General features: G+C 41.9%; 1 protein-coding gene across 2 annotated transcripts in view; it reads left to right on the forward strand.

The window, feature by feature from the left end:
• The first annotated feature begins 4,293 nt into the window (after positions 1–4,293).
• The window catches only part of ANTXR1 (ANTXR cell adhesion molecule 1), a 113,077-nt gene continuing 92,961 nt past the window's right edge, over positions 4,294–24,409 (forward strand). The window contains exons 1-6 of one of the 2 annotated variants that reach the window (XM_075043697.1): positions 4,294–4,787; positions 15,255–15,326; positions 16,041–16,112; positions 19,661–19,742; positions 20,941–20,974; positions 22,913–22,992. In XM_075043697.1, the coding sequence (XP_074899798.1) occupies positions 4,636–4,787; positions 15,255–15,326; positions 16,041–16,112; positions 19,661–19,742; positions 20,941–20,974; positions 22,913–22,992 (492 nt within the window). In that variant the 5' untranslated portion in view covers positions 4,294–4,635. Of the gene's footprint in view, positions 4,788–5,165; positions 5,292–15,254; positions 15,327–16,040; positions 16,113–19,660; positions 19,743–20,940; positions 20,975–22,912; positions 22,993–24,409 lie in introns of those variants that run through there. The other variant, XM_075043699.1, reaches the window with a different exon arrangement.

Below are 24,409 nucleotides of genomic sequence, written 5' to 3' on the forward strand. Positions count from 1 at the left end.
GCGTTCTTGTGAGTCACAGGGGACTGAGAATCCAGACACCGGGGCTGTGGTTTGGACTTGGTCATTAGAGCATTCAGAGTTTTAAGCTCAGATTCTTAGAAAATACGTTTCACCAAGTGCTTTGATCTAAGAAGGGAGATCAAATTCAGCCACCCCATTTTCAGAAGTGCTGAAAACTGGAAGCCCCTAATGATTTCCTCAACATTTGCTCCAAACTCAGGATCAGAGGGAACCACGCGGATCATCTTTGTCTAAATTCAATCAGAGAGAAAGATACCACTAATGATAGATGTCCCTTTGAGTAGACCAGGCTGAATTTTGTCCAGCTATAAGCAAATGTAAAAAAAACCAAAAACAAAAAAACCCCCCAAACTCATAGGGGTGCTGCAAGGATGCTCTGGCCCTGGCAATGTGCTTAGAAATGGGTAAAGGCAAACAAAAGCAATATACATGCAACACTGAGTAGAATAGGGAAGCTGTTGAGAAGTGCATAGCCTTATGACATAACCCTATTTCCTACAGCACTAACCAAAGGGGACAATAGCTTGACTGCACCCCCTGCTCCTGGGCAGGTTTAGGCAGGAATTAAAAAACAAGACTTGGAAAGCAATGGCATGGCCTTCTGAGATTATGACAGAATTATTCCCTACACCATATTGTCTCCTATTTTATTTAATACATTACAAACCATATATTTTCATCTCTATACTTGGCGTAATAGTCTTCAGGAAGAGGTTACATACATATGCAGAGTTAGCAGCCCTCGTTAAAAAAGCTAGTGGAACGAACTCTAATCACCAGGAAAATAATGCAATACAGCCTTACATGTTGCAGCAGAGGCAAATAAAAATCAAAGCAGCACAAAGTCAGATAAAAGCAGGAGACAAGGAAGGGAGTTACTGTTCCCTTGAAAAAATAAAGCAATCCAGGGAAGAAAAAGGCCTTCTTGGCCACTAGGCGTCAGCCTTGAGTTATATGTTGTACAGTTGAAATGTAAAGGCACACAAGTCATACCCGCGGAAGCCTGTTGCCCTACACCACATAAGACACTGTAGCTCTGCTGATACTAACAGAGCCGTGCTGAATGACACTATTTAAAGATACGGCCAGTGAATTTAAAGACATGTCTACATTGACAACAAGGAAATAATTCCTGTACAGTGATAATATATTTGTGGTAATAACATTGGTCAGCATAGGCAATTTGTTACATCTTGATTATCCATGCAGCGCTGTAACAGCTTCCTGAAGTGCCATGAAAACTAGGGAACATGATTTTGAGATCTTGACAGAAACCATTATCCACCATACAGGCCAGACATTTGTGAGCCAAAGGGAACCAGCCCCAAAGACAGCCAAGTGAGTGCTCACAAAACCCACACGATGCTGTCATGTGCTAGGTCTCACCTATCAGCAACACCACTGTTACCGCAATCTGACAGAACTGGCTTCTTCCAAGCTGCAAGTTTCAGAAGAGGGCCCACAGATACATATAAGGGAGTAGATAAGAAAACCTGCTGATACCACTTCCCCCATCATTTACATATGCAAATTCTATTCACACACCACGGGCATCAGCAGGAGCTTAATTAACCATTGAACTGCTGTGCAATTAAAACACCTTATTTCTTGTCACTTTCATGCAAAAAAAATACAACACACCCAGACTCTCCAAGAACTGTTAGGTATTTCACACAAAAGCTATAGTCTTCATAATGTTTTTGTTTCTAGCATTTTTAGTGAGGGAGGGACAGACAGAAATTCCAACGCCCTCTCCTGTGTCTCACATGAGCTTCCCATTATGGAGCTGCTTTTCTTAGAGTGTTGATGGTGCTATTACCAGATCATAAACAAAAAGACACATTCTTAAGCATATGAAGAGGACTAGCCCTGAAGAAAATCAGAGTTACAGCACAAAGAATGATGTTTCATTTTGTCAGCAGCTCCGTCCATCTCAGAGTGCTCTAAGCTTCATCTGATGCCTCATTCCTTGGCTTTTCCCCAAGCTTTCCCAGGCCTTCTGTCAGCCTGAATCCACAGCTACACAGAATCTGATCTCCTCCTCCATTCCCCCAGCTAGCTTCAGGCCAAAGTTATTTTCCTGAGGTACAGGGTTTTTTTCATTGGTGTTTTTTTGTTTGTTTTGTTTGTTTTTTTGTGTTGTTTTTTTTTTCTTTTTAATCTCTATATATTTATTCATCTCGGGGCCAGTCAGAAACAAATGAAAGAGACTATTAGTCTGCTTTTAATCTTTAGGCAGACACAGGTCATAAGCTAGTGACAAAAAGATACTTTATCCAGCTGTGGCAGGAGCCTTAACTGTACCTCAGATCACAACCTGGCCCTAAGTACTTTTCCAAAATTTCTCAAAAACAGCACATCAGTCCCTAGAGAGGGAGCTTTTCTTCTACCCTTCCTATTTTTACATCCTCTATTCAGCTCATTTTCTTTTAAAATACCAAAAAAGAATCCATGGACTAGTCTCATTCCCTTCCCCAGGGCAGTACAACCTTCAAAGACACACACAAAACTCTCTACACATAACCTCATGGTTTGTGCAATTCAAGCTTCATAACTATAAACAGATTTGTTCCAGAGCATCCATATGAAACTTTAAAATCCTCAAATACTACCTGCTTACCTAACACACCTATACTGGCTACAGGAGCCACAGCTCTACACTTTATAATATCTCCCAGCAGCCTCCTGTCACAGGATGTAAGCAATCACATCACTCAGATATGCAAATCAGCAGGTGCCAGCTCCACCTCTTTTCCACAACTACACAGAAAGGAGCACCTGCCCTCACATTTTGCCTGCCCAAGCCTGGTGCAGGTGCTAACCCTCAGTTTGGGCAGCGCCACAGCTACCTCAGCAAAAAGCTCTCATATATGTTTCTGACATTGTGCTTTATTTCTGTTCCTTGTAGAAAGCCTGATATAGATCTTTTGCCTATTTGGTAATGAGCTGTGTTACTACTCTCCTTTCAGACTAAGAGATAAATTACAAGACTCATACCCGCACTCCCAACTCCCCTTGAGTTTAGGTATGGAAGCCCAAAATATCCACCGACAAAACACCTGGTTCTGCTCCTGTCTAGCTCTAGAGAAGCTTTGGCTTCCAAGGGATCTCCACTTCTTTCAGGTCTGATTAGGATTTGACAGCAGGACCAAGGAGGTACCATTTGCCCATGTCTCTGTATTATCCACATTAGGGGTGATGGAGCTGGTGTATTTGCTGAGCATAGCCAGGTGTGGGAGGAAGAACACTGCCAAAGTTTTAATTATCAATGCAGCAAGGTGCCTGACTAATTTGTAATGCAGGTGTTTCTGCTTCGGTCACAAGTCTGTTATCATGCTGTTTGTCATTTTCCCTTGAAACCTATCCTGCTACATTTCCTGGTCTTTCCTCAGATTGTTTGCTTTTGCTAGGAATTTTTTAAAGACAAATTTCACTCTTTAAACGATGAAGAACAGCTTGAAAGCCTGACTCAAGTGCACTTGCATCTCCTGTCAGAAACCTGACTTGGTTCCCCTGCACTTGATGCAACACCTGAAGCTGTTCTACTAACCAGCAGTTAGTACTGGGAGAACAGGTGTGTTGCTATAGCCTGAGAGGATTTGAGAGGGAAGGCTAGGAGCCCCTGCTTCTGGGATCTTTAGTTTAGCTTTTGTTGGTAGGGGGGCTGCTCTGATTGGGGAATGCTCTTGCTTTTGAGCTGTCTTGCATAGGTTTTGGAGTTTGTGGTGCTGTTTGGGGAAGGAGACAGAAAATGCAAGTGTAGCTGAAGTTACATTTTTCAGCAAGTTTTCTTGGAAGAGGAAGGGTTTAGGCTCTAGTGGCTGAAATGAATTTGCTAAGGATGGTAAGAGGGGGAAGCCTGTTTCACAGGCACAGATATTGCTTGATATTTCTCAGGGCTGAGAAAACAAGGGATGAAACCTGGTGTGGCTTGTCGCTTTAACTTTTGTGAAGCTACTCCAGGTCTTTAAAGGTCTTTAAACTCAGATGTTGCCTACGTGGGAAACAAAGATGTCTTTGCACAGTACTGTGTGACTGCTGGAAGAAAACCGCGTCTATGTTCGTAGCTAAAGTTGCTGTGGTATGTGTGCGCTGTGTGCTCGGTGCACGAATGAGATGCTCGAAACTAGAGACTCCAGACAGCTTGAGTTTTGGCCACAAGGTGGCATTCTCTGAGCCTTTTTTGCTAAGGGAAAATAAAACTTACCATCCTTAATAATAACAATAATAATTGGGGGGGGGGAACCTCAAATCCTCCCTGTGTTTTCTGAAGTCTGTGACAAAGCAAGATTTGTTAGGAGGCTGCTCCTTCTCTTGCAAAACAATGGTGCTGCTTTCGGAGAGCTGCAAGTGAGACCGAGGGTCAAGTCCCTTTAAAAAAAAAAAGTGAAATACAGTATTGTGCATCTTGAAATCTGAAACCAAGAAACAGAAGTGCAAGGGAAACAAGGGGGAAAGTCTTGCAATTCCTGAGGACAACTGTTGCAAGTGGAGTTTTAAGGAATAAAATACATATATATATTTAAAGGTCATTGAATGGCTTTTGTGGAGAAACCTATGAAATAAAGGAGCCTTGGAAGAAGAGATTTCTTTTTCTCCTCATCTCTGGATATAATGGCCATTGCAAAGCAAAGCATCTTGAGATTTGGCTTCAAATGTTTCTTCCTAGCAACTTTTATGCTAGCCTGTGATGGACAAGGTGGAAAGAGAGAGAATGGTGGTCCTGCCTGTTACGGAGGATTTGATTTGTATTTCATTCTAGACAAGTAAGTTAATTCTACTCTGTTCTTTTCCAAAGAAATCTTTCTCTAGGTATGAACTGGAATGGCATATACTGATACTGAGGAGGTTTTCTTTGGATTTTGGTTTTGTAGAAGTCACTGTGTCCCCAAGGGACCTGAGAAACTCCTTACTACTCTAGCTTTGTTTTTGTTGTGGTAACTTCTTTGGTAGGTCTACTATATAATCCTATTGTGCTCTGTAAATTAAATTGTTATAAATTTTGCTGTGGCTGATATAGAAGCTTTATTGTGTACTTGACCCTGTAGTTTCTTAAAAGAGTGGTTGGGAGGAGGGCAGCACCCTGGTCACCTCTAGTTTCCCTGTGAACCATGAAGGTTGAGGCGCTCACAAAAGCAGGGGCTGGAGAGTTATTATTGCAGGCATTAATTCTGTAGCTGAAAACGTGGAGGAAATGCTCGCCTGCCTGGAGGTCTGCTTCTGTACTGCTTGCTCCTTAGCTCTGAACGTTCTAGAGCAGCAACTTGCAGGTAAAGACCAGGCTCTGAGAGGTGGCTGCTCTCTTTGAAAGGGTCCGATTTTGGCCGTTGTGATGGAAAACAGCTAGAATGCCTTATTTAAAGAGAGCTTTATTTTCCTTACGCTGAGTCACATTTTCTTTGTTTCCTGCTAATCAAATGCATATTTTGACTGCTTAACTGTTTATACTGAAGATAACTTCTACCTCACTTTTTTTTTATCACTAATTGTGATAGTGTCATCTTCTTGGCACTGGTAAGTTTGCCTCTTTGCAGGCCTTTAGATTGTAGGTGGAGCAGTGTGAAATAGGTATGTGCTGAGTTTTGGAAAGCTTCGTATTGAAGTAATTAAAAAATTTACAAGAAATTATTAAAAAGTACTAGCTAAAATGATTCTCCTAATTTTCTTGATTAAGAGTAGTTGTTTTGAGCCAAAGGTTTGGAAATACTGGGGGAATATGCATGCCAGAGCCATGGTACTGACATTATTAACCATAAATTTCAGAGACAGGAAAGTATTTGCAAGTTGCCAAAAGTGCTCACAGACGGAGCTTTCTGACTGATCCTCTTGAGTGTTTTGCAGTAGCTCCCACATTCCGTTAGTATAAATGACTTGGAATTACATAACACTTTATTACAAAATACTGGGTAAAATGTAATACTGAGACACTGGATATTTTAGTATGTCAGTTGTTCTAATGCTTCAGGGGGAAGATTTTTAATTTTTTTTTACTTTATTCAGTGGAAATATCTACCTGTCTAATGCATTTTGTTGCTTTGGCTGTTTAGTTATTAGTTGGAATACTTTTATTGCTACATATGAAAAAAAAAAAGAAAAAGAGCATGATTTGTACTGCAGATGGCTTTGCAAACTGCATTTCCCTGAAAGTTGAAGCAGAATTGAAGGTTTTCTCAAATCTGATGGTTGTGCTGTGTTACACCTCAGAGCTAATGTAATTTTAACAGCCACTTATTTCAAGTTCTGTGCTGTCCTCTTACTAAAAGGCATGACTTTCTAGGCTTGCTGAAGGGATTATGAATTTGGGTGGAAATATGAGGCTTGGCATAAACTTTAAAGCAGGCAGGTTTACCTCAGTGTATGTATCCAAGTATCCAACAAAAAATCCTGCTTTGACACTTGCAAGATTTCTATTTCTGGGATTTTTCTGGTGCAGAAATGTACACAATCTGATGTAAAAATGTCCTTGGTCTCCAGTGGAATTTGGAGGAGGGTTTATGGTGTTTAAGCTACTAGTGTGTACAACATGGTGTGGACCTAGTTGTTTAGCCTTTGAGGAGGCTGATGAAAGAATTACTGTGGTGGAGTAGGTTATCCCATATCCTTTATCTTTAAAACTTTCTTACATTCTGCAGAGGCTAAGATGAAGTTCTAAAAAAATTGAGTCTTATTTAGCCTGGATTTTTCTACCTTCTAATTGTCTAGACAATGTTTTCAAAAATGCTGCTGAAGTCCTGAAATGCAGAGAGAGGCGATGCCTATAGAGGCCTTCAGGCAAACTATGAAGTAATAGTTCAGGGCTCACTGCTTTTCTTTGAAATAGCTCTAAAAATTATTAAAAACTATTAAAAGTCATGAAGGACACTGAAGCAGAAGATATATAGATTTTTAAACATGAAATGTTAGTTTCAATGGTGGAAGAAAGCCATTAAAATATTAAGCAACCTACTTTCTGGGATCAAAGGAGTAATATAAAAACAATAAACACAGCCCTGGAAGGCACCACTGCTAGAGCCCTCTACTGACCCTTTTGCCTCAGTGCTTGATTGGATTTAGTGACTACTCAGTCCGTTTAGCACCCCCGTTTAGCACCCTGTATCTGTGCTGCTCATAGGATGTGTTCCAGCTACCACACTGTATGCAGTCCTTGTCACAGTGCTGGCTCTTGAAGCATACTTCTGGCCACAAGAAGCCCCATCAAAGTGAACACCTAACCCACTGGGGAAGGGACATGTGTTATAGGCTGTTCTCATGAAGTGATGCTCTAGCTCCCTGCAGCATTCTCCTTGGGAGACTCCTGCAAACTTGCTGTGTGAACTTGTTGAATGGAAACCAGGTTTCCTCTGGCTGTCTGCAGACGGCTGGACACATGACTCCCTGCAGATGGCCTGCTTAGAGGACCTGAAGCAAATATCCCATTTCTCACGGGCATGAAGTAGAAGAAAATCCAGTATTCAGCCATTCGGAAATAATCCTGTTATGCTACACAGCCTTGATGTACATGTACCAAACAGAACAAAAACTTGAACGATACCAGATGTGCTTGCTAGGTTACAATAGCATCCTTAATCTTTGTGCATGCACTTGCATGTCCTTTATCGCTTCTAAGAGTTCTCACAGAGCTTAGGTAGCAATAGAGAAGGCCTTTCATGCTGTGACTGTTGGACCTCAGGCTAGCAGAGTTATGTTCCAAAAGTGATGCAAAGACACCTCAGAGGACTGCAGTTTGAGTTGGGCAAGCTCCTTGCTGAATGAAACTGATGTTGTCACACTGTTGTTGGTGCAGTGCTCCAACTTTGGAGAAAACTATGGTTTGCCAGCTCTGTTGAGAATTCCTGCTTGACATGCAGCAAACTTAAAAGGTCAAAAATAGCATTACACGCAGAAACACCTGACCTGAAATTCTGAGCTGCCTGACAGCAGTTTCAGTGAAGGAATTGTCTTCACATGAATTAAGACTGGATTAATCCATTTCTCTTGTGCTCTGATTGCGGGGGGCGGGGGGGGGAGAAGGTGGAGAGGGCTACAACTCAAGCTGTATGCTATTTAGAGTACGGTAGTATACGCAGGATCAGAATCATTAAGTTTGGAAAAGACCTCTAAGATCATCACGTCCAACCGACAACCCAATACCACCATGCCCACTAAACCATGTCCTGAAGTGCCATGTCTATGCATTTTTTGAATGCTTCCAGGGGTGGTGACTCAACCACTTCCCTGGGCAGCCTGTTCCTATGCCTGACAACCCTTTCAGTAAAGAAATGTTTTCTAATATCCAATCTAAACCTCCCTTGGCGCAACTTGAGGCCATTTCCTCTTGTCCTATCACTAGTTACTTGGTAGAAGAGACCAGCACCCACATCACTACAACCTCCTTTCAGGTAGTTGTAGGGAGCGATCAGGTCTCCCCTCAGCCTCTTCTTCTCCAGACTAAACAACCCCAGTCCCCTCAGCTGCTCCTCATAAGACTTGTGCTCCAGGCCCCTCACCAGCTTGGTTGCTCTTCTCTGGACATGCTCCAGCACCTCCACGTCTTTCCTGTAGTGAGGGGCCCAAAACTGAACACAGGACTCGAGGTGCGGCCTCACCAGTGCTGAGTACAGGGGAACGATCACCTCCCTGGTCCTGCTGGCCACGCCCTTTCTGATAAGGGCCAGGATGCCGTTGACCTTCCTGGCCACCTAGGCACACTGCTGGCTCATATTTAGCCGTCTGCCTACCGGCACCCCCGGGTCTTTTTCTGTCGGGCAGCTTTCCGGTCACTCTTCCCCAAGCCCGTAGCGTCGCACGGGGTTGTTGTGACCGAAGCGCAGGACCCTGCGCTCGACGTTGTTGAACCTCATACGGTTGGCCTCGGCCCGTGGATCCGGCCTGTCTGGATCCCTCTGTAGAGCCTTCCTGCTCTCGAGCAGATCGGCCCTCCCTCCCGACTTGGCATCGTCTGCAAACTTGCTCAGGGTGCACTGAATCCCCTCGTCCAGATCATTGATAAAGATAATAAAGAGAACTGGCCCCAAAGCTGAGCCCCGGGGAACACCGCTCGTGACTGGGCACCGACTGGGTTTAGCTCCGTTCACCGCAACCCTCTGGGCTCGTGCAGCCGGCCAGTTTTTCACCCAGCGAAGAGTACACTTGTCTAAGCCATGAGCCGCCAGCTTCTCAAGGAGTGTGCTGTGAGAGACGGTGTCAAAGGCCTTACTAAAGTGCAGGTAGACAACATCCACAACCTTTCCCTCATCCACTAGGTGGGTCACCTGGTCATAGAAGGAGATCAGGTTGGTCAAGCACAGACCTACCTTTCATGAATCCATGCTGGCTGGGCCTGATCCCCTGTTTGTCTGGGATCTAGTCATACAGGGTGCTGAGCATCTCAAAGTGGAGGTCATACCAAGATGAGCCCAGTGTTGTGGAAGGTAAGGCTGGCTTATCTTGGGAGAATTGTTGGGAGAGCTGGTCCTAGATGGCATGTCCTTTTGCGTTACTGTGGTGCTGAAGGGTTTTATGGATTGAGGCTCCCATAGACTGAATGGTAGCAAAACATATGGCAGAAGATGGTGCCAAAGAATTTACACTGATGTGGAGAGGGCCTTCATTAAGAAGGACGAATGAGGAAGCAGTGAGATGTTGGTAAAAAAGCAAACATTTGGTTTTGCTGACGTCGCCCAGTTATTCTAAAAATATCATCCATGTGACTAATTAATGAAGACTATGACCCATCTCCTAACTGACATGGTATCTAGTGCTGTAGTAACCACCCTCCACAGGCACAGTTGGAACATTTAGAGGCAGCTCCCCGATTAATTTATTTGCAGGTAGGGAGGAAGGAATAACAATGAGTAAGTGTCTCAGTAATCTTTTGCTATATCCTCTGTATGTCAAAGGTGTTATTTCTTATGGCCTTGCCTGTTGTGTGCAAATAGTAGGCATTTTATAACCATGTGCAGAAAACACGCAAGGAGCTGTACATGTGTGAAAGAAAACTTGGCTCTAAAAGATCCTTGGCAAAATGAAGCCAGTAATCCAAGCTGTTTTCTGTGATCCCTTCGTTATTCAGCCAGACAGCTGATCTATTTTTAACCAGTTGTATTGAAGTGAAACTCCTGCTCTAGAGAGGCTAATGGTTGTTTCTCTGAATCTAGCTTTAGTAGCTGCAGTTACCATGACTTAAGCAGGACTAAGTACAGATTTACACTCAGAGTGTGGAAGCGTATAGGGGCCACGGTGGGATGGAAAGCAGACAGACGCTCTGCATCACCAGGCAGGGAGACTGACCTGATGAACCGCTTCTGGTAGTAGTGACTCTTCCCCTGGGAAACGTAAGCCCTCCAACAGAGCTAACCACAGGACCCTTACAGAGCTGAATAATATTCTAGCTGCTGTAATGTGAAGAAATACAAATCTTTAGTAGGTAATTGTAAAATTGAACATCTGCAGAAATAGATTCAAAATAATCTCTGATCTTCATTGACCTAGTTAGTGATTCCTTGACTGCTTTTCTGGAATCACAGGCCTGAATCCAGAGCAATGTATGCATTTTGTTTGGATGGCAGGGGGCTGCAAGTATATGGAGGCATAGTTTTTCTTTGTTTTAACATGAGGTTTGAGGGATGTTAGCAAGGTAGGGTGGAGAAATTTGCACATTCTTGTGTCTTTTCGCTTGTTGCCTGAAGGAATGTAATTAACTTCTAAGTCTGCTGTAGGCATGCAATTGCAATGAGCTATGTTAATATTTTAAATCCTTGCCCGTCAAGACCTGTGTACATGTTTTTTACCCAGTAGTGAATCTAAGTTAACTATTCCTTAGTAAAAGGGATGGGTTGGATCTACCTTACATTCAGGATTAAGCGTGTGCGTGCAGCACTCCACACTTTATCTACTGCTTGATATAAATTCAGTTCATGGTTACTTGTTTATTAGTTGTTTTTTTACATATCCCCTGCCAAGCAGGAAGAGAAGAATGTTCTTGGACTGTGATTGGGCTTAGAGGCTGATCCTGCTCTGAACTGGACCTCTATAGACCCTGTATCTCAAATGTTTGACAGTATCTCTGGTGACCTGTCTCATGTGAAGTGTGGCACAAGATAGTAGTGTTTCCTCAAAGATGCATCACATCTCTAACATTTTTGTGTTATGTAGTGTTTTCAGAATTGCTCCTGAAGTATTTGGAAAGACAAAGGACACTTTTTGGCTGTTTTGTATATTTTTTAAAGAGCTCAATAAAAAGATGCTGCAAAACTTCCTGGGTCAATGCCACCTCTGACAGCTATGAGACTTCCTGAAGTTAGTCCAAAAATGTGCAAGTTTAAGGAGAGTTTGGGTCAATATCAGTCTCTGAATCAGGTGTGTTTATGTACTTCTGTCAGCTGCAGTGTACGTAACTGGCGTGAAGTCTTTGTGTAAGAGTTTGTGAGCTTGATTCTGTTTTCTTCTAGCTTGTGAGTTAAATAAAACCATGGGTATTCTGAGAAGGTACAATGCCAAAAATGGAAATACAGAGTCTAAACAGTGCAAGAAAGACAAACTGTAAGGAGGTTTGGGTTGCTGCAGCTTTGGTTTATGGTGCATCTTGTCACAGTGAGTAGAAGAAAAGCACCTGCTGGAGGGCAGGGTTTAGCCAGCATGTGGCTCTCAGTGTCTGGAACCACAGAGCCACATTGAGTGTGTCTCTCACCCTTGCATTTAGTTCACATGTACAAAATGTCAGCACAGTTGACCACAGAATGTATCATTCTCTTGTTAAAGGCTTAATGGTTTAGTTAGTCTTAATTTCCATTTATTGGGCTTTTCTCCAGCAAGAGAATTTGGCATCCTCGCAATGAGCCTTTTCTTAAATTGCAAGTTTACAGCATCAACTATTCAGCTGCAAAGTGTTGGCTCACTGATCAACTTGTTTCTCTTTGGGAATATGAAGAGATAATGATTTTAAATTTGGCTTTTATTGTCTTACAGTTAGGCCTTAGAAATACTTGTCCTGCTCAGAGTTCTTGGCCTGCCTTATGAGAGGCTTTACAAGTGACAAGTGTCTTTCACTGCAGGGCTTCTGAATAACACAGCTGAAAGCTGTGGAGGTGAACACAGTAAGCTAATGTTGGTTTTGTAAACTTTCTGTTGACTGCAGAAAGGATAGTTTTATTGCTTTTGTCCATTTTATGCCAAGTGAAGACTGTAAGAAGTCTGAAGTGTGTTTCAGAAGATATATTTTATGTGTTAGAGGAGTACTTTTTTCTAAATGCAGACCTGGGCATTTATAGCTACTCACACCTGGGCTTGACTAGATGGAGAAATTAGCTGCAAGTAGACTGCTAGCTGTCTAGCTACAGATGGAAAACTTGCTGTGCTAGGAGGAACGATGTATGGTCAGCAAAAGTATGAGTCTTTGTTTTGGGACCCTTTTATAGCTCACTCTGGTAGAGCGGAAGAATAAATGGATTGTAGACTATTCTAATTACCCCACTTCAGTGACTTTGGAACTTAAAGCAGAAACCATCCTCCTTTTGTGGAGTAGAGTAGGTTTGTTTTTATGATTATAGCAATGGTAAGAAGTTTCCTTAGAATAGATGTTTAACATTCTGCTGCTCTTGAACTTCAGGTTGTTCCTTTTGTGCGTTAATAGATGTGTGGGAAGGTTTCATGGAAAAAGAGCTATAATTTCAGATGCTTGGAGTTTTGTTCCAGAGGGCATAAAGATGGGACTGTTGGTGGGAGAACAGAGTGAGGATGATGAAGGAGGATGTGCGGCAGGAGCTGAAGCCATACTTGTGTGAAGAATTAAAAAGCACTGCTTACCTGAAAAGGCAAACACTTAAAGAGGATGTGCTATTGACTTATTGACAGGCACATCACTGAACAGAGCTATTGGTTTGTAAGCTTTATTCTGGCAAATGGTCTTTTCAAAAAATGCATGACTTCTCAGAGCCATGGAAAATGACAGGAGTTTTATATGGTGACCTACATACCTTATGTGCTCTGTGGCTGGATCTCATTCCTTGCAGCTGCCTTGCTGCAATAGTACATTTAAGTGATGATCAACTTTTGTTCAGAGGTGAAGAAATAATCATACTTTTCAAGGCTAATGTAGCTTCTAGGGCAGCGTTCTGTTGCAAGCAGGGGCTGGCTAGAGCTTCTGTATTGGCAGAGGCTGAGAGCTAAGTTTTCCCTTAACATGAAGTGTAGTATGGCCAACTTACCTGATGGCTAGGAGAAGGTGGGTAAGGGTATGCTTGTGAAAGGCTCCTAGCTTCATATGTCTGCTACCAGATGGCTCCGAAGGCATGTGAAACTCTGATGAAGTGTACTTTTTTTGAGAGGTGGATATATGGTCTAAAGCAACATACATTTCACTGAAGGAGGTAGTAATTGTTTTATGGTTAACAAAGCCTTGGCTTTATGTGTCTTCTGGAGACTGATGTAACTGTTGTTATAAAGTCAAGTATTTCTTTTATGCCTCACCATATAAAGACAATAAATACTAATTTTCCAGACCAGTTCTCAGAAATTATTTGGGCTATTTGGCATTGATGGAACTGGAGTGCCTGTTACATTCAAGATCTCAGAGTTATTCCACTTGCACCTGCGGTTGAACTTTGTGTGTGTCTCCTATCAGTTTGCAGTTTGGATGCAGCAGGGGTTAAGTTTCTTGTTTGAGAGTAAGTTGTGATGTACATTGCCCTTCATCTGTGATAAAACACCAATTTTCCTGCTGTGTGGCTTAATTGGTTTATTAAGACCCTTACTGTTGGTGATTCTTTGGTCTTCTGTGATACACATTTGCATGGAGAGCAAGTAATGATTTCAAGTCCAGGTCTGATGAAAGTAAAGAGAGCCAAGAAGTAATCTAGTACTATTAGCATTTGCTTATGAACAAGTGTCCTCCACAATCTGTCCCTTACAATCATGGAAAAACACAGAGGTGCCTGTAAGGTTATCTTTAAAGAGGTGCATTTGATATCGGGTCCTTTGTGCAATGAGAGCTGGAGAGTTCACTGTTTTCACAGATGGACCATATGCTCTTGTGCCTGTGCAAGAGTCCTCACTGCATATTGTCTAAGGTTGCCTTAGGACATATCGGGGTCATACACAGAAAGAATGGCTTAAGGTATCATGGAGCAAGTGGGTAAGGCCAAGGTTTTTACTGAATGGCTGTAAATGAAAACCAGGTGTGGGGAGGGTAGGGAAGGAAATTTGTATGACCTGCGCAATGTGGTTTACATGCTTGCTGTGCTGCTAGGAAGTGAAGTAATGCTCTCTGCAGCCAGGCTGGGGTTGGCTGTACCAGGTGTGCAGTACTTGGGTGAATCTATTCATGGCTATTCCTTTGCATTCTCAGATCTAAGGTAGAACAAAGTCAGGTCAGATGCCTTTTCTTTCTGTGAAGTGAAAAAACATCTTCTCAAACTTGCATCTTTCCTTTCTCAGGCTGCAGATCAATGAAGTTTCTATTAAAGCTAGAATGGTTATTTCCCCTAGAAATATTTTTAATTGTAGTCAATGAATTAAGTAAGTGATGACACATTTATTTTCCAACTTTAGGAAGAAATTTTTTCCCAATATTAATATTCCAGTGTTCATAGAAGTGTTTATGCCAGAAGGGGCATTTAGTGCTGAAAGATTCTGATTAACCTAATTTTTTTCCTGGTTCTTGCAACATAAAGAAGAATAATCCAATCCCATTATAGTCTATGGTTTATTTTTCTGAGGAGCAAAGTTAGTTTGTTTTGCCTTTAACTGAGGTGTGAAGGAATTAGCCAGAACAGTTGAGATGTGGACCTAAGATGTTTTGCTTTTCATAGTCTCTAGCACAGTGGAAATCCTAGAGAAGTTTAATAATTTGTTCCTCCAACTGCATTTTATTCTCAAATTATACTTGAGCTAAAAGCTCTGCATAATGGTATGGCAAATGAGTTGGTGGAGTTAGTCTAACATACTGTGCAGAGACACAGGTCTTTACTCGGGTTTAGTTGTTTAAGGCTGTGCTAAAGGTCTAGCATAACTGCCATATGTTATTGCCAAGTGTAGCTTCAAACACTTGCATGAGGTATAAATTGTTCTTGCTTTTCAAAGTTAAGTAGGAAATGTCATTTACAGTTTAATATATCTTTAAAGGAAGAATATGGATAGTGAGTGTTAAAGAAAATAAAAAGAAATGACTAGCTGAGCAATGTATAAGAAACATTAGGCTGGGAAAACTACAATAGCAGCAATTAAACTAATAACTCCTGTAATCATTGTTTCCCTAGATCAGGAAGTGTCCTGCACCATTGGAATGAAATATATCATTTTGTGGAACATTTGGCCCGCAAATTCATAAGGTAAGAAGTGCACCTTTGCAGATAACTGAATGAGGAGGTGTGTGTGTGCCAGCAGCTGGGAGATGAGCTCTCAGTTGCAGAGAAGCAGCACATGCTGGTGCCAGTCCCCTGGTGGAGAGAGAGTTCTTAATGCTTTTCTGAGATCATCCCCTTGATTGCTTTTCCCCAGATTTCTGTCATGCAGGAAAAAAGAGTAGATAAGCTAATTGTTCCCTTTTTTCCTGCCTGACTTCTATGGATCAAATCATATTTTTGTGGGGAAGGAATCCTCTTGTTTGAGATGGCTGTCTACTGCTTGAGGTACAGAAGTCTGGGTCTGAAGGGAGAGGCCTGAGGCTGTACCTTTCAGGCACAGAATGCCTTGAGACTGGATGAAAAATCCTCCAGGCCAGTGGGTGGAATGTGTTATGATAAACATTATTAGCCTTCCTTTGTCTCCATGGTGATACCAGAATGCATTTAAGCTTTTCTTCCTTTAGCAATCCTAAGGTCATGATGCAAATGCTATTTACCTCTTTTAGAAGGATTCCTTGTGGTTTGCCTTGACTAAGAAGGCCCAGGACAAAACACCTTTTGCTGCTCAGTTTTGTCTTTCATCCTGTTGAGTTATAATCTAGATAGCAATCAGAGCGCCCTGTGTGTTTGCTGTTATGCGTACAGTCAGCTTTGGTCTGGACCACCAAAATAATTTACTCTTTTTCTCCCCTTTTCCAGCCCTCAGCTGAGGATGTCCTTCATTGTTTTTTCAACTAGAGGGACAATTCTAATGAGGTTAACAGAAGACAGGTAAGAAGAGATTTAAAGGTGTACAGCAGCTTTTGTGTCCTTTTTGTAGCTTCCTTCACCTTCCTTGCTCAATGATTTCCAGTCCACTGTGAGCAGTGTTGTGACACCTTTGTGCTTCTCAATTTAATTGTTTGAATCACCTGCCCATTTTCACATATGACACTCATTCTGCTAGAATGCATTAAGGCCTCTTGAGGCAGAGGTTGCCTTCTTAATTTTAACTTCTAAATGTCTGTCTTTCAGCAATTAGGGTTTTAACTCAAACTGCTTTCATTGAGGGAGTCTGCCTGCCACAGATTTCCAGACTTTTGTCAGAGAACAAGAGCCTTGTTGCCTTTGAAACATCCTTAGGGAGTTTCTTCTGCAAACAAAAAGGTGAAACTCCCTTCCAATAAAAACAAACTTGAAAGCTGTAGGTGATACCCATACTCTTGAGGTAGAGGTGAACGTGATTTCTTTGGAGGTCTGAAGGTATGTTATAGGCAAAGTGTCTAGGATGGATTGCAAGGGTGTATGTTTTTTGGCAATGACAATTTGATTGCCATGTTTCTGAAGCATGTTCCTGTCATCCCCTTGTAGATCCCCAAGTTAATCCTAGTAAAATCTATGGGATGGATTTTTTTTTTTCACTCTGACTTCAAGGAGAGCTGGATGAGGTCCTTTAATCGCTCTTGCTTCCTCTGTTAACTTCATTGCCACGTGGAGCAAAAATATATGTAACACATGTGAAGGCTGTATAAGTCAGCATGTGTTTTACATATTGGATGTCTATGAAATTGCATACCAGAGCAGCTACTATAGAGGAATGAATAGGAAACTGGCTGCTTTCCTAAAGAGCAGTCCACATACATATCAACCTTGAAAAATGTCATTAAACCCAGCCAGCCTAAGCATCTCTTGTCACTTATTGCAAAGATACGTATAAAGAGAGTGAACTGTATCTAACTTGGTGCCAGAGGAAAACCTGTTCCCTGCCTCTTTCTGTCCCCCACCCTGTGAGCACACCCCATTGCAAAGATCTCTAGTCCGTTAAGGCTCTAAACTATGAGACTTCAGTGTTTCCCATGTGGAAATGTATTTCATATTTATCCAGCTGTCCTAGAAATGTTGACTGGGAACAGGATATTGATATGGTATTAGTCTAAAAGCCAGCTGACTGGAGAGCTGCTGGTTTTTATTGGAGGACTGATGAACAAGGTGTGGGCTTTGTGCAGGTCCTTTAGTTAACACTGGTCTTTCTTAATCTGGAAGCTGGAGTAGGGGCAAAACCTCTTCTACCTTGGCCGTGCCTCCATGTGTTGTATGAGCACCTGAATGTGAAAATTGAAGGTGCTTAGCATCCCTTTTGGAAAAACTCTGTGCATCTAATGGTACTGGATTGACATATTAAAGACTTTTGCTGTCTATTTTAAAATTTCAGTGTTCACATTTGAAAAATAGTTCTGATCGCAGGAAATGCTTTTGATTTTTATATACAGCTTTGGCTTGGTATGTGCATGGGTAGCCGAATGGAGGAAATATCTGCCCCTAGCCCACCTGTGATACACAGTTCAGTGTCTAACTAGTTTGGGATATTGCAGGTACAGAAAGAGTTCTTGAAAGTTTGATAATTCAACCTACTGCAAAAGCAGATACTCTTTTCTCCCTGTGGGAGTTTCTGCTCTGTAGACTGAATAATGTTAATGCACTGCTGCAATCAGCCTCACAAATGTCAGATAGAGTATGTGATGGTCATACAAACTGGATTTTCTGAAGGAGTTGAAAAATGCAGGGGAAAAAACTGACTTCTGGCATTCAGTCTTTAGGAAAGACATTGAGTTGCTGGAGCGTGTTCAGAGGAGGGCAACCAAGTTGGTGAGGGGCCTGGAGCACAAGTCTTATGAGGAGCAGGTGGGGGAACTGGGGCTGTTTAGTCTAGAAAAGAGGAGGCTGAGGGGACACCTTATCGCTCTCTACAAATGCCTGAAAGGGGGTTGTAGTGATGTGGGTGTTGGTCTCTTCTGTCAGGTGGCTGGAGATAGGACAAGAGCAAATGGCCTCAAGTTGAGGCAAGGGAGATTTAGGTTAGATATTAGGAAAAATTTTTTTACTGAGACGATTGTAAAACATTGGAATGGGCTGCCCAGGGAAGTGGTTGAGTCACCATCCCTGGAGATATTCAAACAGCGAGTGGACAGGCTACTTCAGGACATGGTTTAGTGGGCATAGTTAATGGTTGGACTTGATGATCTTGAAGGTCTTTTCCAACCTAAATGATTCTATGATTCTATGAATGTCAGTGTGGTCCTACATGCAGTGACTTAATCTGCTTCCCATGAAGATTGTATAGTTTGCTCAGAGAGACACCCCACATATTGCAGGGTTTTATCTTGGTATTAAAGACTTCTGGCCTGTATTTGGCTTCCAGAGTTTGGTGTCTGCAACTCAGTGGAATGACAAATGGGTCCCCATCCCATTTAGCCTGCAGTTGATCTGTCAGTGTGCCTGGGATTTCTAGAAAAATTAAAACAGATACCCTGAATCATAACAAGCTATTGCAAAAAGCTTTAATCTTCAAGTCTGTTTGAACAGGAACTGAAGGTGTAATGTCCAAATAAACTGGAGTTGCCAGGATGGCCTCCTCTCTCCATGGGTCTGCAGGTCCCGGCAGGAGCCTGCTCCAGCACGGGATTCCCACAGGGTCACAGTCTCCTTTGGGCATCCCTCTGCTCTGATGTGGGGTCCTCCCTGGGCTGCAGGTGGAGATCTGCTCCACCGTGGACCTCCATGGGCTGCAGGGGGACAGCCTGCCTCACCATGGTCTTCCCCACAGGCTGCAGGGGATTCTCTGCTCTGGCACTTGGAACACCTCCTCCCCTCCTTCTTCACTGACCTGGGGGTCTGCAAGGTTGTTTCTCTCACATATTCTCACTCCTCTCTCCAGCTGCAATTTCTGTTGCACAGCAACTTTTCCCCCTTCTTAAATCTGTTATCCCAGAGGCACTACCACCACTGCTGATGGGCTTGGCCTTGGCCAGTGGTGGGTCCATCTCAGAGCCAGCTGGCATTGACTCTGTCGGACACAGGGGAAGCTTCTAACAGCTTCTCACAGAAGCCACCCCTGTAGCCCCCCCACTACCAAAACCTTGCCACGCAAACCCAATACAGTCATTTTTTGTGGCTGTTCGATTGCGTGTGTATAGTCAAGTCAGCAAGCATAAGTAAGGAAAGTGAGCCAGGTGCAAGTCAGCTGCTCTGTTTCTGCATCAGAGGTTTGACCAGGGTTACACAGGGAATATTTATTTAGAAAGAAATGTATGGATATTGACTGAGGAGATGCTGCTGTTGTGATGCTTTCCCCAGGCTGTGGGAACACTGGGAGCGCATCTGCTCTATTTTCCACATCCTTAGAAAGATATCTACCCAGACATTACCTTAGCCTAAATAAACATTGGGTTAACTCTTTTTTTCCCCTCTCTGTATCTGGTTCTGCCATGCCTGTCTTCACCTGGATATCGGCTCCTGATAAATTTGATCTTGGATCTAACAATGATCTGCATTAATTTCAGGGAACAGATACGCCAGGGTCTAGAAGAGCTGCAGAAAGTCCTTCCAGGAGGTGACACATACATGCATGAAGGATTTGAAAGGGTAACTAGATGCATGTTATAGTGCCTCTAAACTGTGTTTGGGTGCTCCTCAGGAAATGTTAAACAGAGGAATATGGTTAATAATTCTTTGGTAGGCAAGTGGGGCTATTTCTCTTGTATGCAATAAGTACACTGAAGTGTACACATTCAGTGTAGGAGCTGGCACAAGGGAGCTACAAACCCTGCTACTTATCTTTCTTTTTGCCTCCAGCTTTTATGGGGGGAGCTGCCTTTTCAGCTTAAGACAAGGCAAGAAGGCTTTGGCATTGTAATCCCACATGGGACCATGTTCACGAAGGGTGGAAAGCTATAGTATGGATGCTATAGTAGGCTTGTCAGAGTGGGGTGGGGGTTGAGGCCATGGCTCTAACCTGTTGTCGCTGATGGACAAATAATGCTGTGTAGAGGTTATTGCCTGCTCTGATCTTCTCCTTCTGTATATTTTACAAGCTCAGGAGTTTCTCTAAACCTGAACTCCTGACCCCACTCCCACTTCTGTACTACGCATGCATTTGGGAGGATTGTGGAACTGTGTGCCTATTGAAAATGCATGTGAACACAGGTGACCTGACAGAGATGCTCGCTCTTAACTAGGAGTCCAGAACCAAATCCTAGAGTTTGGTGTCTTCAGAGACTTTGCAGAAGAAGTCCAAAAAACCAAATATAAATTCAGAACAGAAATTAAATTTGTAAGCCAAATATGTTCAGGGTGGCCTACTTTTTAATTTTAATGTTCACTGAAGCATTTGCCCTTCTACCTTGCAGTATATGCTTATCGACAGATCAAGTGGGAGGTAGAAGCACAAGAATATCTCTCTGCAGTTGGTTTATTTGCAATTAGAGTAGTTGATCTAGAGGTGCTGGGGAATATTTATCAATGGACCTAGGATGTTTCTCAAGGAGGAAGGTGAATGTGATTTTCAGATAACAGAATAGTGGGAGACTACGTTATTGTTGGCCAATGGCCTTAGGATTGGTTTGACTGAGTTATGCTTTAGATAAGACCTTGAAGTAATGGAATCAAAACCATATGCAGGAAACTTGTTCTGTGAAGCAGATATCTCTGAAAGCAGAGGTTATGTGCGGACTACAATCATGACATTATCATTGCCATCTTCTCTTTCTTTCTGGTGCATGTGTAGATGCCCACAAAGTATTATTATTCATTTATTGCTAATAATCTTCTGATTTAATTTCAGGCAAGTGAACAGATTTACTATGAAAACGTTCACGGTGAGAGACTTTCTTGATCCATTGAATTTTTTTTCCTCTTTCTTTTTGGCTGATAACTTTAATAGATTTGAAATGCAGCTTCACTGTGGGAAAGGTGGGGGGTGGCTCCTATTCTTACAGGAATGCAATGCTTTTCAGGGTAGTTGTTTCTGAAAAGAAAAAAGAACAGGTGGAGCGTTAAGGATCTGGAGCTGGACTGAATGCATTTCAGGCCAAAAGTGAGAAGCTGGGCTGACTGAAGGTGCCTACTCTTACCAAAACTGTCTGGTACCTTATTTTGTTCATTTTGTTTGAGGACTCAGGTAGCCATTTCTTCTTCATTCTGAAACATGATTATGCAGAGGTGCTGTTAGGTAAAAGGTCTTTTTTCAATAAGCAATTATTAAATCCAGAAGTAAGTGCAGACAATTGCAAAAATCTTTGTCCTTTGCTTCCTTGTAATTAATGTAAAAACTTTCTGCACTGCAAAGCCTGAAGTACAACTGTAAACATTGCTGGTTGAAAACCAAAGGACAGGTGACCAGATGTTTGAGTACAAAGCCAGTCCTAATACTTTTGCGGGACCACTCATGAATAAAATGTAGTGACTAAGTCTGCACAGCTTTGGGACTCATCTGTGAAACATGACTGCAGCAGAATGGAATAGATAGCTAGAACAATTCGATTTGGGATTGATAATGCTTTTACATGCTGGCATACATATGGCAAGAAAACAGGTTGCCACCATATGCAAGAAGCAGTGGGCAACTGGGGCCTCAAGTCTGAATGTTGGCCTGTGTATTTTGTCTTTTAGTTCTGTGTGTTTGTCCTTGCTGCACTAAAAGGAGTGTTTATACCATCTGCAGTAGGTCCAAAGGCTCCTGCAGTAGTCAATGGAGGGAGAAGGGCATCTCTGGAGGTCCTTTGGGCTCCTAAGTTTGTACAAAAAGTGCTCACTTTTCTCCATTTCCTACAGAAAGAGGCTAGGTACTTGAGTTAGGCATCTGCAACGTGAATGACTGTGCATATTGCTTATTGTTTCTCAAGCACTCGACTTTCTTGTTGCATCATTACCACATTATTTAAAACCGGTGATTTCTAAGTGACACCAAGAAAATTAGATATTGGATCTCTGTTCTGCAGTAATTGAAGAAGTTGCTTGTTTGGATTTTTGTTTCTTCAGCAACAGCTTGTTGAAGGCACGGCTCCCTGTAATGATAAGAAAATGCCCTAGAAGTTTGAAGAAATTTAAAGGTTGATAATTTACACACCTTGACATACTTAGCCTTTATCTTTCCGTAACAGTGTTTGTGCAAGATGTACCTACAGAGCTCCTTCAGATCTGTAGCACGTCTCATGTCAGAAATATGAATTAATTCTATTTGGCCACTCCTGAAAACTAATACAAAGCTGTAAAACCCAACCTATAATCAATACAAGGGGAAGACTGCAAGGTTTAACTACGTTGCTGAAATATGTTACATAGGAAGGTTGAAGACTTTAGGCCATTTTCCTACCATATCTATTTAAATCCCATGAGCTTTTTATCACAAGCTGAAAAAAATCTCTGGATTTCTTGAACTGACAGCATTAATAAAATCAGGAAAAAAACCCGAGGAACAGTTTGCATTGTTTTTTTGATGGCTGCTGTCTAATCTACTCATCTGAAATATTGAAATAGTTATGAGGAGCTGTCAATTAAAAATCATTGACACATCAAAGGAGTGTGGTATAAAACTGGTATTGAAGGCAGGTGCCTGAGTGGAAAAAGTGTGCAGAAGACATGGAAAATTCATGTCTTCTGAAAACTGGTTGGATGAAAGGAGGTAAGGACCTGGGCTTGCTGTCCACTATTTCTGGTCCTTTAAGTGTGCTAACAGGTCACTGGCGGGATGTTTTCTAAGCTAGTTTAGCAAATACAACTCAAAAACAAGGGACTAAAGAAGTTTGTGTATTTAGGTTACAGAACTGCAAGTGTCATCATTGCATTGACAGATGGAGAACTCCATGAAGACCTGTTTTTCTACTCTGAAAGGGAGGTAAGTGTCTTCCGCATTTTTTTAGCCACGGAGACAGTGCAATGTCTGGGCTTGCTGCTTTGAAGGCAAAAGATAGGGAAAACCTTCTTCCCTTGTAACAAAGCTTCACTTTGGTGCTCTTTAGACATGAATCTTAAGGATAAACATTAACAGCAGCAATGCTTCTGACTCATCAAAACTGAGACCTTTCACGGGAAAGGATGAAGGTTTAAACTTCCAGTTAAAAAAAAACAAATGAATGTGGAGGAAGGAATAGCTCACAGCTGAAAACTTTCAGTATTTACTGCATTGTTCTGGGAAATACCTGAATTTTCTCACTTTGACATTTCTTCTTTCACAAAAAGTAAAGACTGCAGACAAAGGATGACTGTTGTTCCTATAATCTTCTGTCACATCAGAACGCCTTTCAGATGATCAAATCCAAAATTTCCGCAAGTGTTTCCAAGATTCAAGTGTGTATTCTCAACACCCTCATTAAATCAGCGTATTATGCGAAATGTTAGATAAACAGTAGGTTGAGCACTTGAAAGCTATGCTGTATAGTGTTTCTACTGATGTCCTTTTGATAGTCATCTCTGAAGAGATGAACCAATTTGCACTTGTCAGTCAAACAAATTAAGATGACCTAAACTTGGAAGATGTTATTGTTATGTGAATTTGCTATGGACAGATTTTTTCCTCTCAATCTGTCCAAAGTGCAGCTTTAAATCCAATAACAACAAAAAGAATGGTTTTGTAGAATAAAACTAATATTGCTACAGCACAAGCAAATGTCATTAATCTAGAGTTCCCTTCCTTACTGTTCATCTCCCTTTTTTTCCCTTCTGAAATAAAAAATGCACAAGAAAAACAAGTTTATTTTTAGAGGTGAATGAACAAGTTGAGAGGTCAGAAGTGTTACATTAGTTTTGGTTTGGGGAGGTACAGTTAGTGAGCTAGTAGAACGGACATCCTGAGCTCAGCTCTTACACTGTGAGTTGTTTCAGTTGTTTGGGTTTAAGCTTCTCAGTGTAAAACTGGAATGACGCTTTTCTTGTAAAGCACTTGGCTATCTAACAATTTGAACTACTATAGTCTTCTGATATAATCTGATTTTCTACCATCTTTTCTGGGAATGTGTTTTCAGTCAGGTGTTCCTGTTCTAATGAAATACGATTAAATGACTTAATTCATACTTACACAGGCAAGAGCATTTAGAACAGTTGCTTTTTGAATAGCAAATGCAAATTCATCTGCATGTCAAAGAAATAGCTTGGAAAAATCAAACCTGTGGATGTTCTGCCTTTATTAGTTCGAGATGCTGTGTAAGTAGTGGGAGTGATATAGTTTTGTAGCAGATGGAATGAAATGTCTCTTCACCTATGGATATCATGAGTCCAGGCACACATGTCTGAAATAGCAAACACTGAAACATTTT

Source organism: Buteo buteo, chromosome 12 (genome assembly GCF_964188355.1).
Source record: "Buteo buteo chromosome 12, bButBut1.hap1.1, whole genome shotgun sequence".
NCBI lineage: Eukaryota > Metazoa > Chordata > Aves > Accipitriformes > Accipitridae > Buteo > Buteo buteo.